The 17555-nt window shown below is 45.3% G+C and overlaps 1 protein-coding gene across 1 annotated transcript in view; it reads left to right on the top strand.

The window, feature by feature from the left end:
* The first annotated feature begins 12155 nt into the window (after positions 1 to 12155).
* Positions 12156 to 17555, top strand: part of LOC309354868 (uncharacterized protein) — a 43554-nt gene continuing 38154 nt past the window's right edge. The window contains exons 1-6 of the mRNA XM_081885132.1: positions 12156 to 12764; positions 14253 to 14335; positions 14877 to 15033; positions 15183 to 15344; positions 16307 to 16432; positions 17177 to 17403. Of these exons, the coding sequence (XP_081741258.1) occupies positions 12273 to 12764; positions 14253 to 14335; positions 14877 to 15033; positions 15183 to 15344; positions 16307 to 16432; positions 17177 to 17403 (1247 nt within the window). The 5' untranslated portion in view covers positions 12156 to 12272. The remainder of the gene's footprint in view (positions 12765 to 14252; positions 14336 to 14876; positions 15034 to 15182; positions 15345 to 16306; positions 16433 to 17176; positions 17404 to 17555) is intronic.

Here is a 17555-nt window from a genome sequence, read left to right as displayed (position 1 = left end):
CCTGAACAGCAGCTTCGTCAATTCTGACTGTGTGATGGTGACAGTCATATGAGAAACCACATTTAAGAGGCATCACAAAATGACAGGTTGCATTCACCCTACACTTTGGATGTCCCCATAAAACTGCCTTGGACAAGACTAGTTCCAACGTGTCATTCTCATGAATAACAAACCATTACGGTTAATGATAATAATACAGATGGTCTTTGAGAAGGACAACAGGTGCAGATGAGTTAGGCCTCACTTCTCTGCTGTCATCTGCCAGGCAGGTTCTTGACGAGTTTCCATCAACTACCAAGTCAACACTAAACCCATCACCATCCCAGCTTCTTTCTATGCCATGGTACTTCCAAACAGACCTGCTGTGCACCAGGTAGACCCACCTGCAGGCATGGCTTCCAAGTCCCCTTCACTATCTAACAGGCAGCTGATGGCCTTGAGACCCCAGCAACCACATTCAACCCCACCTCTGAGCTGAGCCTACACAGCAGTGTAGAACTGTCACAGTTCTGGAGGTCATGCATCCAGTGGTGTAGTGCGGGGGGGGGGGCAGCCATGGCGATGGTCCGGGACACATTTTAGGGGTGCAATTAGGGTGGGATGCAAATTTGCAAAATTTAAGTTTTAAAAGGCCACAAGAATAGAAAACTGCCTGGGTGGGGGCCTTTTTCCTTTCCTTTAACTATACGCAGAAATCATGTAATATTGGAGGAATGCAGATTGATGTCTAGAATGACTTGAAGGGCACATGGCTATATCCAACAGCTGCATTATTTGGATTTTGCAAACTCCAGAGCTTGGCGATGGGCAGGCCGTAGGCCTGGGGGCCTCTTATATACCTGCTGGGATTGACAAGGCATCTGACCCTCACCTGAATCCCATAGCTCTCCTGCAGCTGCCTCTGATTAGTTATCATTTAACTCTTGGGGGAGATAATTAGCATCACACGTGATGTGCATGGAAGTTGCTGAACCAATTAACCAACTAGAAGGATTACTGTTAATAGCACCAGTTTTCCTATAACTTGATATTGCTGGATAATTTTGATGAACTGCAAAAGCATTTTTAGTTTGCTTTCTGTTGCCACCCTGGAACTTTTCTTTATTAGTGCCACTTCGTTTTGTACGATTCCTTGCAAATGAAAGAAAACAACTTTTCTACTTGTATATGTTGATAATATAATTTTGGTTACTGGGGACAAACAAGATTGTACAAAAACAAGATTGGGTGCAGGCCTGGCCAGGACATTGGCATCCTGACTGTGACAAAGGTGACCTGTGTGCTTGCTTGCTTGATTAACAGCTGTTGGGAACTTCAAGGTCCCTGCTCTCCCTTCTTATGGTCTTTGTACTGGACCTGGAGACTCCAATAGAGAGCATTCCATGTCAAGAAGGAGGGCAAGTGGGCACTCTATCAAATGACAGGGCAGGAGTTATACGGAGCAGGGCCTCGCACTTCCCAGACCTGCTCTCTTTTGGCCTGTATTTTGGAACTTTATAAATTAGGAAGACTTTGGAAGACTTTGCACCAGGGTTTACACCAGCATAATAGAGAAGGGCATCCATTATCTGCATAGCAGGGGGTGTTCAGCCAACAGTGCAAAAGCTGAGCTGAAGCATTCCCTGCTGGTTACCTGCTTTCAGCAATAGGGGTCACTGTTTGGTAGTACCCAATTGGTGTCAGATTCTATTGGTGGCTCTTAGGTAATTCACAAAATATAGAGACCATACATAAAACACAGTGTTCATTCATAAAGCAGTAACATAAATCTCCATTGCTACATATTGGGTGTATATTTCAGCGGTTGACCATACAAGTTTATGGCCATGCTGTAGTGTAGTGCTTATGCGACTGTGAATAAAAGGTGGCTGGGCTCACTGTCTCGGGGTTTGGGGGGTGGGAGAGGTGACAAAACTGATTTCCAATAAATGCCCCCCTTTATTTCCACAACATGTTCTTGAGTCTGTACTCTGAATGGTGACACCAGGGACCTAGGAGGTGCAGGACTTGTCAGTCCAACCCCTGCACAGTCTCATCAGGGCTGACCTTAAGGCAATTGGAGCAATTGGGTCAAATTGGGTCCCACAGACCGCTCCTAAGGGGCCCTCCACATCTACCTTTCTTTCACTTGCAAAATCCTAACCTTTAAAAGTCCACTGAAGAATGTGGAATGTCCAAGGGGGTGGGGAAGGGCTGGGACTCTGTGGAACAGGCAGAGTGAGGCCTTGAATGCCAAGACAAATGCTTTGAGATAACAGAATGTGCCTCTCAGCTGGAGAGGAGACCTTTGAAATTCTTCTGGAACTTTTCCCCTTTAACATTCAGGAAGAATGTGAAAACATTCCTATTTACCCAGACATTCAGTGGCTGAAGAACACCATTCCTGACAAACCCGAAGAAAGAATGCTTTTAGCTGTAATTGCTTATAGCTATATATATATTAAAACTGAAACTGCTTTTAGATGTTTTTCATTGTAACTGTTTTTAGAAAGCTTTAAAACTTTTGGAGTGTTTTCGTGGTGATTTTTTATTTTGAAATTGGGTATCCATTTGCTACTTGAGGAGGAAGGTCAGGATATAATTCAGATGATGAGGATGTTCTGGGTCTATCCAGCACTAATTTAACCATGTGATGGTCTCCTTTGGATACTGGATTTTTTTTTTTAAATGAATCCGCTGTGACACCAAGAAAAGGGGATGAATTAGAATAAGGGACGCCCTGTCAGCCAACATAATACAGTCAAATATATATTAAAGGCAACCCCATCATTAAAAAGGGAAAAAAATGCAGCACTAACATTTTTCAGGTTGTAGCTGCACCTCCTGAACTGTAATGAATACATGAATTAAGTAAACATGTAATATAGAATTAAAATTTAATGCCTCTCTGTGTGTGTCTAACACGCAAACACAAATTAAAAGCCCACATTCATTATTTTTCCTATGTTAATTTCTTCCTCAACATTACTTCCCTAGCACATCAAAGACACGGAAAAAGTCTTCATCAGATGGTGCCTGCTAGGCATTATGTAAATCGAGCAAGCTCATTATGACAGGCAACAAGATTTTTTTAAAAAAAGCTTTGCATAGTTGCTGGTGGAAGCAAAGCATTTCTCAGGGAATGGAAGAACTTCTTGGATATTCTGTTCTCCTGGTGGGATTGGGTGTTTAGCCAGGCATGCCCATTTCTAGGATACAGTTGCACCTTGGCTTTTGAACAGCCTAGTTCTTGAACGTTTTGGCTCCCGAACGATCGAAACCCGGAAGTGAGTGTTCCGGTTTTTGGACGTTCTTTTGGAAGCCAAATGTCCAATGGAGCTTCTGTGGCTTCTGATTGGCTGCAGGAGCTTCCTGCAGCCAATCAGAAACTGCGCTTTGGTTTTCTAACGTTTTGGAAGTCGAACAGACTTCCGGAACAGATTCCGTTTGACTTCCAAGGTACGACTGCACTCCATTTGACACCCCCTTGGTTTTCTCCAACAATTAGCCAGCCTTCTGTGGCCATGGAGCATGCTTAGCTCTAAGAGGGTGCTTTTGTCCTCTTCTTGTTTCGTTCCCCACTTTTTTCTAACTTCCACAAACCTTTGGATTCATCCAAACCTGCTGCTATCTCCCTCTTGTGCATGGATTGTGGGGTTTTTTTTTTTGGTTGTGCAGAATCCATACCCTGTACAGATTACCAGCAGAGTCAAAGCACAAAGCAGGAATCAAAAGTGCACACAGAACACAAGTCAGGCAAGACGAGCATAGCTGCAGTTACATGTCAAGGCATAAGTATATATGCAGCGTATTATTAAGGAATTAAGCCTTTAGTAGATTCTAGAACACATTAACCCATTTCGCAGATAGGGAACACTGAGAATGAAATTAGTCCTGAAAACAGTTAGTGAGTCCATGGCAGAGAATGCAAGGGCGTGTCTTCCCAGGTGATGGAAAAGGTTATTTATGTATGCAACAACTGCGGCCATATTTTGTTAGCCCCCAAATGGAAAGTGAACAAGGTCCCAACTAAAGAGGACTGGCAACTTAAGTAGACAAAAATGTTCATGGATGCAGACAACTAACCTCTTACAGCAGCCTTGTGTTGATTGCCTGGTCACTATTGCCAGTGCAGTTGGGCCAGGATTGGTGCTATGTGCCCTGGCTGTTTTGCCCTGGTGAATTCAGCCTAGCCACTGAATTCTGCACCAGATACAGCTTCAAAACTGTCTTCAAAGGCAGTCCCATGTATAACAAATTGCAGTAATCTTGCCTAGAGGTCACCAGAGCACAGAAGCAGAAGATGGGCAATCCCTGTCCTGATTGGGGCATAACTGGGCCACCAGCTGAAGCTGATGGAAGGCACTTCATACCACTGAAGATGTTTGAGCAGAAATGGACCCGGAGGTTGCATTGTGTAGGTGAAGTGGTTTGTTGCAGACAGTTTGTTGTGCAATTCCATCACGGATGCAACACGGTGCAATCAAAACAAAACAAAACATTATGCTAACACCTGTCCTCTTGCACAGCCACTCCCCTAAACCAATTAGGATTCCCTGAGACTCCCCTCCTTGCCCAGAGGACCTTTTCATCCATGATTTCAATTTTGGAGATATTTGCTGAGCTTGTACTTGGGGACCGACTTGAGTGCTGTCCTGAGGGGAAGGATGAGGAACTGTCTGCAGAGCTGAGTTTCTATAGGGACCAGTGGTACACCCCGGGGCGGACTGCTCTCAAACCACCAAATCATTTATGGTGCTGTTGCCAACCAAGCTTGTAAAACAGGGATTGAAGAACCTTAAGACTTAAATGAGGATTAAGTATTCTCCTAAAATGTCAAAGAGGAATCGAGGAAAACTAATCCCTTTGCTGGATTCGTGGCAGCAAATCCACAAGCTCAGACGTGGTTTGTGTTGCACCACTTGTCCCAGTTGAGTAGGGCCGGCCCACCCATGAGGCAAGGTGGGGCAACAGCCTTGGGTGGCAGAATTCACAGGGGCAGCCGATCTGGCCTCCAAGGAAAGTATCGCTCACTGCTACCGCTGCTGCCATACTGCCAGTAATGGCTGTGACACACTGCTTGGAGGCTGGATCTGCTGTTTTCTTGGCAGCCCTCAACAATGCTGTCTCTACAGTGGTCTCTTGGTGAATAAGATGAGCTGCTTTGAATGAGGTGTTGAGTCTTAGAGAGGCTGCCCATAGCCTCAGCTTGGTTTTTATACAGGATTGCAAATCATGGCTCAAAACACAATCTTTGAATTGATGGTTTTCCAGGTTATAGAGATGAGCAACAAGGGTGATTAGCAGAAAGTGTGCGTTAAAAAAAAAATGCACTCCTGAAAACAGCATGCAGATTTCCCACTTATCACATTTGGCCTACAAGAGTAGGAGATGGGAGGATCTGGTGATTAGGTTCCTTGCCTCTGCTGTAGAGGCAAAGCCACAACTGTGGAGCCACCACCAAAAAGGATCTTCCATGGAGCTTTGCATTGTGCACCTTATTCAGAGGAGACCGTCACCCGCTGTCTTGAATGAATGGGCAAGTTGACACAGGAGAATGTGGTTTCTCAGATATCTCAAGTGTTCAAACAAACCCCACTGAATCTAAAGAGTGCATTAACTGGCTACTACATGGCAAAACCAAGAACGACTATCAGTTTGGCTAGATAGGCAAGCTTTTCTCCTGCCAACCATGGACAGTCTTCCTAAGGGAGACCCCACACCACCTTGACAACCGCTAAATTCTCTCACCCTTCATTGCGGATTTGTCCTCCGCTGGATCAGTTGCTGGTGCTTCATCATGAGAAAGAAGTGCCTCGCAGCAGCCTGTTTTCTTTCGCCAACACAGCTTTTCCCTTGCCTTTCCCTGATGTCACATGTGATGCCACGTTTGTAATAAGGAAGTACAACAGAAGGTCCCCTAAAGGGCTTGGTAGGCCCAACTCAAAAGCCAATTACTGTTAATAGCTGCTTTCTGCCCATACTGGAAAAGGAAGAGTGCCCTTTCTGCGTGCTGGGGAGGAGAAAAAAAGTGCTCTGAGATATGCTTTAAGGGGTACATTTGAGCCAAAGATCACACCACTTTGGGTGTGCCTCCTCCGGGCCGTCACTGGAGTGCAGGTGCAGATCTCTGAGATTCCATGAATGTTTCAGGTGATTGCTGTCCAGTTGAGATGGGATAGGCAGATTCTCCTTCTTTCAACTGAACCTTACACCCGCTTTACACATTATGTTTTCTGGATCGACACCTATTAAGTTTTAAGTGCACACCTAAATATGTGTGAATGGGGGGGAGGAGTCGATGTCATGCTAATTGGATTTGGATTTTATATCCCGCCTTTCACTCCCCTTCAGGAGTCTCAAAGCGGCTAACAATCTCCTTTCCCTTCCTCCCCCACAACAAACACTCTGTGAGGTGAGTGGGGCTGAGAGACTTCAGAGAAGTGAGACTGGCCCAAGGTCACCCAGCAGCTGCATGTGGAGGAGCGGGAAATCAAACCCGGTTCACCAGATTACGAGTCCACTGCTCTTAACCACTACACCACACTGGCTCTCAATTGATTGAATGCAATCTACGTACAGTCACACCTTGGGTTACAGATGCCTCAGATTGAGCATTTTCAGGTTGCGCACCGCACTGAAACCAGAAGTACTGGAACGGGTTACTTCTGGGTTTCAGCGCTCGCACATGCACAGAAGTACTAAATCGCGCTTTGCGCGTGCGCAGAAGCATCAAATCGTGACCCACGCATGTGCAGGCGTGGCGCTGCGGGTTGCGAATGCTGCGGGTTGCGAACGTGCCTCCTGCAATCCGAGAATCCACTGTATAAGTTTTTTTGTTGCAGAAACACAAGAATATAACAAGAGCCTGCTGGACCAGGCCAATGGCCGATCTTGTCCAGCATCCTGTTCTCACAGTGGCCAACCAGATGACTATGGGAAACCCACAAGCATAATCTGAGCACTGTCCCCTTCTGTGGTTTCCAGCACAGTTTGTGTCTCCAACTATGGAGGTAGAGCATAGCCATCATAGCTATCAGTAGCTGTGGGAGTGACTTTCATAGTTTAACTATGCACTGAGTGGAGAAGTACTTTTTTAATATAATCATGGGAAGCCAGAATGACTTTTTTGGGGATTGGATGGGAGAGTTTTTGAGTGTTTTCTGCAATACAGTGGATGCTCAGGTTGCACACGTGATCTGTGTGGGATGTACATTCTCAACCTGCAGCATTCGCCACCCACAGCAGCACATCTGCGCATGCACGGGTTGCGATGCGGTGCTTCTGCGCATGCGCAAAGCGCAATTTAGCGCATGTGTGAGGGTCGAAACCCAGAAGTAACCTGTTCCGGTACTTCCGGGTTTCGGCGGTCCGTAACCCCAAAAAAGGCAACATGAAGCGTCTGTAACACGAGGTATGACTGAACGTCCTTGATGCAATAACGGTAGATTTATACTGGACTGTCCACACACCATTCCACTTTATTGGATATTCAGCAGTGTTTCCTCATTGTTTTTGCATTATTGTTGCTTGGCAATATAGACTCTGGCACTGTGGTGCCACAGAATAAGAAACTGTAGCATTTGTGGCATAAAAAGTGACAGGATTTCAGCAGAACGTTACAGGATGTTCACAGAATGGAAATGAAGCAGTATGTCTGCTCTGAAACTTCTGCAGGCAGAAACAGCATTGAAAGTGGGATTGTATATAACTGCCCCGATACCACCATGAGCACAGATCATCATCATCGCAAAGGAAACTAAGCATCTAGAGCAGGGGTCAGCAACCTTTTTCAGCCGTGGGCCAGTCCACCGTCCCTCAGACCATGTGGTGGGCCAGACTATATTTTTTTGGGGGGGGGGAATGAACGAATTCCTATGCCCCACAAATAACCCAGGGATGCATTTTAAATAAAAGGACACATTCTACTCATGTAAAAACACATTGATTCCTGGATCGTCCATGGGCCAGATTGAGAAGGCGATTGGGCCCATGGGCCTTAGGTTGCCTACCCCTGCTCTAGAAGTTAGTAGTGGAAAATATCTTCTTGGCTCATTTTTGCCACTGAAGCAACAACATAAACATAATGCTTGATGGTGGGTGCTTGTTTTTGTGGGTTGGCGACAGGAGAGAACCGAGGCCGAAATGGCCTTTTTGCACGGATTCCTGTGAAACCCACAGGGCTTCCTAAATTTGGCATTTCATAATCAGAGCTTTTAAAGAGGCTGAAATTCACGTCTTCCAAGCCAGACTGGAACATCAAGACAAACTGGAGTATCGCTCATACTGAATGCTGGCTGGCACCAAACCCGAAAGCTTCAAATGCGAATTGAAATGTAGATTCTGAACTTCAGCTTCCTTTATCTAAACATCTGAACAACTGAATATGAATGAGAATTTCGCCCCACGGCATCACATTAATGTGTCTTTCAAGAAGTTCCAGATGTTTTCATACTGTCATTGCTTGCTTATGTAATACAGCCTCCGGGAGCAGAGAGAATGGGACATATTCAAGATATGTTATGGATTGTCAGATTTATTTATTTATTTTAAAAGTGGAGGATGCACACACAGACAGAAGGATAGACAGAAGGAGAAGGAGAAAGAAGAATGTTTATGAGTGCTTGTTGCTGGAATTGCAACAGCAGAGATCGTCCCATGTGCAACTTAAGGGTTAATCTTGTTAGTGTTAAAGTCAACTAGCCAAGAGGGGATGGGTGGAGATGTTGCTTAGCAACCATGCAGAGTGGCATGATGTTTGCTGAGGTAGTCTGTGCTCTGATTGGTTGTGTAGTTCTGAGGGACTTTTCCCCTGTGAGTTTGATTGTATGTTTTCCTGATATGTATAAAACCTGAGCTAAGAAAGACAAAAGTCTCTCTGGCCCTTTCTCATCAAATTATACATTGTTTTTGTTAAGTTTCCTCAGTAAAGCATTAGCAGGATTAATTTCCTTGCTGGATTCCATCTGCACTATTTCAGTGACTTTGCTAACACCTTTAAGTAGAGGCTTCTAAAGAAAACAGAATAACGGATTAGAGAGATGTTGTTGTGATTTACCAAGTACTTATGAGATACAGAAAGAGAAAGGTGGTCAAGTGAGAAGGCAGGACAAACAGAGAGGAAAAAATCAGCAATGTTAACAGAAAACGGAAGGGGTAGTATTTTCCTCAGGGCTATATTAGTATTAAGGGAAACTGAAAATATTTAAGTAAATGGGAATCTTTTACCAAAAATCCAACATTATTTGGGAAAAACCAGTTACACAGATTTGACCAGTATCAACTTTATACCCATAATTTCACCTTCCTGTACATATGTAGGGGACATAATGCTTAACTCGTATTACAAGGGGGAAAACACAGTTAGTTATGCATTATTTCTGTTTCAATTTCTTATAGACTTTGGTTTCAATTTCTTGGAATCTCTCTCTCTCTCTCTCCACTTCTAATTTTGAATAATAAAGGTAAAGGGACCCCTGACCATTAGGTCCAGTCGTGACCGACTCTGGGGTTGCGGCGCTCATCTCGCTTTACTGGCCCAGGGAGCCGGCGTACAGCTTCCGGGTCATGTGGCCAGCATGACTAAGCCACTTCTGGCGAACCAGAGCAGCACACGGAAACGCCGTTTACCTTCTCGCCGGAGTGGTACCTATTTATCTACTTGCACTTTGACATGCTTTCGAACTGCTAGGTTGGCAGGAGCAGGGACCGAACAACAGGAGCTCACCCCATCATGGGAATTCAAATCGCCGACCTTCTGATCGACAAGTCCTAGGTTCTGTGGTTTAACCCACAGCGCCACCCATATCCCAGTTTTGAATAATAATTTTGAATAATTTTAAAAGATTGATACTTTTTGTACAAGATCTTTGAGTCTTGGGAAGGAAGAGACAGATTTTCTGTTTCATGCTGTCATTTTCCTTCAGTCTGTAAAAGAAATGTAGGAATCCAGAGAGTTAGTATGGCAGAGATCTTCACTGCATGAATAACTTCCACTCCCTGACTTGTAAAAAGCCCCACCAAAAGTGTCTGTAGTGCAGAAGCATTCAGCAAAAATACCAATGACTTGTTTTCCAGCTTTTTCTCTGCAAATATGAGGACAAGAGATCTGTTTTAAACACAGTGGGAGGATAGATTCTTAGGATTGTGCAAGTTGACAGCTACTAGGATATAAATGTGAAGTCAGGTATGCTATGACTAGCTGTCCCTGAACACCCCATTCTTTTGTCAAAGTAAGACTTGGCTATGGGGAGTCTTTGCAGGGTCAGATCCATAACAGCAAGTGGGTCTGGCTTAGGTCCAGGAAACACCAAGGCAGCTGGCAAGCAGGTAGGCAAAATGAACTCTGGGACATAGCAAGGGCAATAGTCTAATGTAGAAGTGTGGAATCTGCAGTCCTCCAGATGTTGTCAGGCTCCAGATCCCATCAGATCCAGCAAGCATTACAGCTGATCAGGAATGCTGGGAACTGTAGTCCAGTAATATTTGAAATGTGGCTGGTTGTGCGGATGCCTGATGATCGTCTTCCAAAGCAACTACTCTATTCCGAACTTCAAAATGGAAAGCGTAATGCTGGTGGTCAACAAAAGAGGTTCAAAGACTGTCTCAAGGCAAATCTTAAAAAATGTAGTATAAACACTGACAACTGGGAAACACTGGTCTGCGAGTGCTCCAATTGGAGAACAGCCTTTACCAAAGGTGTCATGGGCTTTGAAGACACTTGAACTCAGGACGAAAGGGAGAAACGTGCTAAGAGGAAGGCACGCTTGGCAAATCCACATCCTCACCTTCCACCCAGAAACCAGTGTCCCCACTGTGGAAGGACGTGTGGATCCAGAATTGGCCTCCACAGTCACTTACAGACTCATTGTTAAAACTGTGTTTATGGAAGACAATCTTAGCTAGAGTGATCACCAAAGAAGAAAAAGAAGTTAGGGGAAAGGTTTCTTTGTGACATCCAATAATATGCTCCATTACGAAACTCTTCCCCACCCAGCGAGGAACCTCTTCCTGCTTCCTTTCCATGGGATGCTTGGGATTTAGCCATCCTTCTCGGGACAAGTACCTGAAAGATTTTGGCCTTGTATCCGTGGTTTGATTTGCTTGTCTGCTTGTTCCAAGGTGAAGCAAAGTGGGGTTGACTGAGAGGTGTTATGACAGCCATCTTCCTATATCCCAAGGGCTGTCACATGGAAGATGATGCAAGCTTGCTTTCTGCTGCTCCAGAGAATAGGACCAAAACCAACAGATCCAAATTACAGTTGTATCTCGGTTGTTGAACGCCTTGGTACTCGTCCGTTTTGGCTCCTGAACGCCGCAAACCCAGAAGTGAGTGTTCTGGTTTGAGAACATTCTTTTGGAATGTAAATGCCCAACGTGGCTTATACGGCTTCCGATTGGCTGCAAGGAGCTCCTGCAGCCATTCAGAAGCAGCGCCTTGGTTTTCGATTGTTTTCGGAAGTTGAATGGACTTCTGGAACAGATTCCATTAGACACCCAAGGTACGACTATACAAGGAAGGCGATTCCAACTAAACATTAGGAAGAACTTCTTGGCAGTAAGAGCTGTTTGACAGTGGAACAGAAGGTGGTGGACTCTCCTTCTTTGGAGGTTTTTAAACAGAGGTTTAAAAGAATCTGTGAGGGATTCTTTAGCTTTGATTTGTGCATTGCAGGGGATCAGACTAGATAACCCTTAAGAGTCCTTTCCAACTCTACAGTTCTATGGTTCTATGACGAGGGAAGCCTCCACATTCAGCTTTGTGTCTTTGCTGCCAGATAAAGAAAACCCCAATGCTCATTAAGTAAAAATAAAATTAAAATGAAATGAAAATAAAGTATCTCTAATGACAGCAGAAGGTTGCTTTGTTGCAATGGGCTGTAATTATTTGTTCTCCACTCATATTTTAGGGCTGTTTTATTTGATGATGCTCTCCGGTGAAGTGTTCAGTATGGGGCAAAGCCTGATGATTCACAGGACATTGCTGCGGATGATATTTTTGGAAGCAAGGTGCTGACGCCATGAAATGCCTCCCTCATGCAACTCAGATTTCCACAAGCAAGTTTGCCCCAGGGACAATTTTTTCTTGGCAGAGGCAGCCAGGTGAGCCAGCCCCGTGGAAGAAGAAGAGCAGGAAGACAAAGCAACACCCTCACAGCTACACCCACGCCGTGGAAGGTATAAATAGAGACCTGTGTGGATGCCAGAATCTGCAGTCTTGTCTTCCGTATCAAGCTTTTGTGTCTTTGGGGCTTCTGCTTAATCTTTGGGCTTCTTTCTGAAGGTCTTTCGCGATGAGCTGCAGCACCAAACAGGCACCTACCATGTACACGAGAGGCAGAAGCAGCAGTGGGAGCTGCTGTGGAATCCGGGTTTCTTCAGGAGTCTCCGGGAGGTGTGCTGCCCCTGCCGTAGGTAGCGTTAGGTGTGATATGTCTGGGAGGAGCTACTGCAGCGGAGTGAGTTTCGGAGGGGGCCTGAGTGGAGGCAGCTGCATCGATGGTGGCTTTGGTGGTGGGTACATGTGTGCTCCTGGTGGCGCCGCCGCCCGCTTTGGTGGCTTTGGCATTTGCAATGATGTGCCCTTGATCTCCTGCGATGAGAAGATGACCATGCAGAACCTCAACGACCGCTTGGCCTCTTACTTGGACAAAGTGCGGTGCCTGGAGGAGGAGAATGCTCAGCTCGACTGCAAAATCAGGGAGTGGTATGACCGCCAAGGTGCCCTCTGTGACCCCAAGGACTACAGTTGTTACTACCAACAAATTGAAGACCTTAAAAACCAGGTAGGACTATGTTTCCTCTGCAGCTTAGAACCAGATGTAGCATCAAGCTAAGTGAGATAGAGAGCAGGGCTCCTTGCTCTGACAGCAGAGCACTCATTTGTTATTATTTACAGCAGCAGATCTTTCCAATCTGGCTTACGAAGAACGTCCCAAAAAATTCATTCTCCAAGGACTCTTATCAAATCCCTTTATGTTTGTTGAATGAATGATGGTGTTTCTGGTTGGGCTTTAAAAACCATGATTTAGATAGAACCCAGAATGATTAGAGGCTCTCAGTGGCGTAGCGTGGGTTATCAGCACCCGGGGCAAGGCAAGTAATTTGCGCCCCCTAACCCATGGATTTGCGCCCCCTAACCCGTGGATTTCCCCAACCCCCAGATGTTGCACCCGGTGCGGCCGGCCCCCCTGCACCCCCACGCTACGCCACTGGAGGCTGTATCATTAGATTAATGTATTTTTTGAAAACTCTATTTTCTAAAACAATTACAGTGGTACCTCTGGTTAAGAACTTAATTCGTTCTGGAGGTCCGTTCTTAACCTGAAACTGTTCTTGACCTGAGGTACCACTTTAGCTAATGCGGCCTCCTCCTGCTGCCGTGCCGCCGGAGCACCATTTCTGTTCTCATCCTGAAGCAAAGTTCTTAACCTGAGGTACTACTTCTGGGTTAGTGGTGTCTGTAACCTGAAGCGTCTGTAACCCAAGGTACCACTGTAAATGAAAGGAGAAGAAAAGAAACGGCAGCAACTTATTTGCTGTAAGAATGGCTATATCTACAAATGTATAGATCACAAACACATCAATAAAACAAATCAAAAGTGGTATCGTGGCCCTCAATGGTGCATCTGCTGCTGGAGTGGTAAAACTGATAGAAAAAAAAGGATGTGAGGATGGAATGAAACTTAGGGATGTCCTGGCACAGAGCTGTGGGGTAATAGGTCGTCCAGATTTAGCCAGATGTTGACCCCATCTGTGTGATACATTCATAGCATCATCATAGCACTTCACACAGCCATTGCTCCCCCCAAAGAATCCTGGAAACTGTAGTTTGTTAAGGGAGCTCAGAGCTGTTAGGAGACCTCTATTCTACTCAGAGAGTTATAGTTTTCAGAGTGGTTTAAAAGTCAATGCTCCTTCCCAGAGAACTCAGGGAATTGTAGCTGTGTGAGGGAAATAAGGGTCTCCTTACAAATCTCTGCACCCTTAACAAGCCACATTTCCCAAGATTGTTTGGGGGAAATGTGATAACACTTTAAATGTAATAGTGCAGATGGGGCTGTTCATGGATGCAGAGAGTTACAGGATGGAAGAAGCCCAAAGGTCAGCTGGTCCAATACAATCCTTCTGGTTTCGGGATGACCCTGTAAATGAATCATAGGCTTTGAGACAGTAGAATGAAAAATCAAAAACTGCAGTTTGATGCATGATGCTGTGGGCATCAAAAAGAAACAGATGGACAAGCGCAAACTGTTTTATTCCCCAACCCACAGATTATATGTGCCACTGTGGACAACAGCAAGCTTGTTCTGGATATTGATAATAACCGGATGACTGCAGATGACTTCAGACTGAAGTGAGTCCCTCTTGAGTTGTACGAGGGGCTCTGGGTGGGTGGGGCGAATCCTTTATTTTGTTTCCCTTAAATCCTAAATATGTAGTTCCCAAAGTGCCCATAATGTGTTAGCACTCAAGTCCACACATACTTTCTCTCTGTATTGGCCCCTGTAAAACGTAAAGGGTAAAGGGACCCCTGACCATTAGGTCCAGTCGTGACCGACTCTGGGGTTGCGGTGCTCAACTTGCTTTATTGGCCGAGGGAGCCGGCGTACAGCTTCCGGGTCATGTCTGGTGAACCAGAGCAGCGCACGGAAACGCCATTTATCTTCCTGCCAGAGCGGTACCTGTTTATCTACTTGCACTTCGATGTGATTTCGAACTGCTAGGTTGGCAGGAGCAGGGAACGAGCTCACCCCGTTGTGGGGATTCGAACTGCCGACCTTCTGATCAGCAAGTCCTAGGCTCTGTGGTTTAACCCACAGCGCCACCCGCGTCCCTTTTATTGGCCCCTGTAGGGACCAACAATTCATCCTTTCCCCTCTTTTTTGGTTCTGTAGGTATGAGACTGAGCTGGCCCTCTGCCAAAATGTGGAAGCTGACATCAATGGCTTACGCCAAGTCCTGGATCAACTGACCCTTTGCAGGTCTGACTTGGAGGCTCAGCTGGAAGCCCTCCGAGAAGAGCTGTGTTGCCTCAAGAAAAACCATGAAGAGGTAAACCCTGGCCCCTTACAAAGAGATGGAGGGCCTACAAAGGAAGGGTATCCCCCTCTCACAGTCAGCTCCTGGCACTGGGAAGCACATTTAACAACACACAACAACAACAAAAACCACATTCCAATTAACTAGAATTTCCTTTTCAGGAAATCAAGGGTCTGAGGAACCAAGCAACTGGGGACGTGAGTGTGGAAGTCAACTCCTGCCCAGGCCCAGACCTGAAGAAGGTCTTGGAAGAAATGAGATGCCAGTATGAAACTATGATTGAGAACAACCGCAGAGAAGTTGAACAGTGGTATGAATGTAAGGTAGGTTAATATACTGTATGCAGCCAGGTATTGAAAGAAAAGAAGCTTGAAATCATCCATTTGGTAGGGGGTAGTAGCAGGCAGCTCTGAGCCAGATCTCACCCTTTAGGGGGAGCTGGTTTCGAACCTCTCTCCCTTCTATGTTATGCGAAGTTACTCAGAAGCTAAGGGGCTGGTGGTAGGAGAATAAGCAAGGAAAGACGCACCTTCTCTTCTCCTGAGATTCTCCTCAGCCACTGGTTTGTCCCAACACCCTCATCTGGTCCCACACTGGGTTTTGGTACCCAAGTAGCAAGCACTAGTGAAGGCCCATCTACAACACAGTATCTATCATGTTTAGGAAGGATGAATTCAAGGTGGAAGTGGTGAACTGAAGAACAAATATAGCGATCTTGCCTTTTGGGCAAGATTGAAAGATCTTGGCTTCACCAGGTTAGGAAAGAAGAATGCTGAGAAAGGGCTGTACAAATAGAGATAGCTCAGTTTAAAGAGAAGTATTTGGTTTAGTGAATATCATGAACCAATGGCCACAAGTGATCCTTCAAGGAAGTGTGATTGAAAAGCAGAAGAAGGCAGTTAACCCTTAGAGTTAAGCCTCCCAGAGTGGGTGGGGACAACCCAGCCAGATGGGTGGGGTGCAAATAATAATAATAATAATAATAATAATAATAATAATAATAATAATAATTTGCAGACAAACTTTGGAATCATCCTCATGAGTTTTTTTTATCTTCATGGCATATCTTTAACCTATACCCAAATTTTCTACATCCAACCAATTGGTCTTTGATTAATCTTTATAGTGGATCTTTTGAAACCCCCACCATCCTTAACTTCATTGTTTGCAGTTGTCATTATTATATCCTTTTGCTTGGCTGAAACTCATCATGAAAACAACTCAACAATTCCTCCAAGAAGCCCTAAACCCCACCACCCCAATTTTGTGTTTGCTGCCTTTTCAGATGGAGGAAGTGAATCAGGAAGTCTGTAACAGCAGCAAAGAGGTTGAAGACTGCAACAACCAAGTTGTTGACCTGAAGCGCCAGCTGCAGACCTTGGAAATTGATCTGCAGGCTCAGCTTAGCCTGGTAAGTGTTTATGCGGGCAGTCCTCCACCTTGGACCCAATAAGCCTTACCTTTGTATCTGCTTCCCAAAACTGTCTGAATTAGTCCCGCTAACAATACTGCCTGTGCAGTAGGTATATATTACTGTCCTAAAGTAATAGTATCAGTAGCTGCTCAACAGCTATGGGAATCTGGAAGGTTTGTAGCTTTGAGACAGATGTGCGCATGCACACACATACACCAGTTTAGTGAGCACAGGGGGTTTCATATACTTTCAGCTGTCTGGACAATTCCACATTCAGGTCCCTCTTGCATGGGACAACTGTAACCAGCAGGCGACTGCTGGCAGCATTAAAAGAGAAAGTGGGGACCTGTAGGAAGAAAAGAGGCTGAGCCAAAAAGAATCCACAGTGAGGCAGGAGTTGTGGCGAAAGCAGGAAGGAAAAGGAAAAGGAGACATATTCTGTGGAATTGCCTGTAATTATTGCTAAAGTACCACAAACTATTTTAGAGAGAGCTTCCTCACACACCAAAATTTGCATGCATTATGAGCAACTGGCAAAGTTTAATCCCAGGTAAATGATATTCTCCATACACTCACCAAGTTCTCTTCTTTCCACAATAGCTCGTAGGATATTTTGGTCTCTCTCTCTCAATCTCTCTCTCTCTCTCTCTCTCTCTCTCTCTCTCTCTCTCTCTCTCTCTCTCGTCTCCCCCAAACTTATTTGTGCTAAAGGTTTTGCCTTTGCGTTTTTTAATTCTTCAGAGAGACACACTGCAAGGATCCTTGGCCGAGACCGAGTGTCGATATAACAGCCACTTGTGCGAAATACAGAACCAGATCTCTTGCGTGGAGCAGCAGCTGGCAGAGTTGAGGACAGAGATGGAATGCCAGAACCGAGAATACAGGGACCTCCTGGATGTCAAATGCCGCCTGGAAAAGGAGATCCAGACCTACCGCTGCCTGCTAGAGGGAGGCCAGAATGACATTGTGTAGGTAGACCGCCAAGTTCTCGGGTTTCCCCTGTGCTTCCCCTATCATTCATGAGTGACTAGGGAGAAACCCCATAGAACAGATTTGCTTAGAACTGAAATGAATACTGGCAAATTTTTAATTCCTAAGAAAAGCCCTGCTGAATGAAACC

This window comes from Podarcis melisellensis, assembly GCF_964234715.1.
Source record: "Podarcis melisellensis genome assembly, chromosome: 13".
In the NCBI taxonomy this organism is placed as follows: domain Eukaryota; kingdom Metazoa; phylum Chordata; class Lepidosauria; order Squamata; family Lacertidae; genus Podarcis; species Podarcis melisellensis.
Note: the sequence above shows the minus strand (reverse complement) of the source record. Positions and strands in the feature narration are given on the sequence as shown.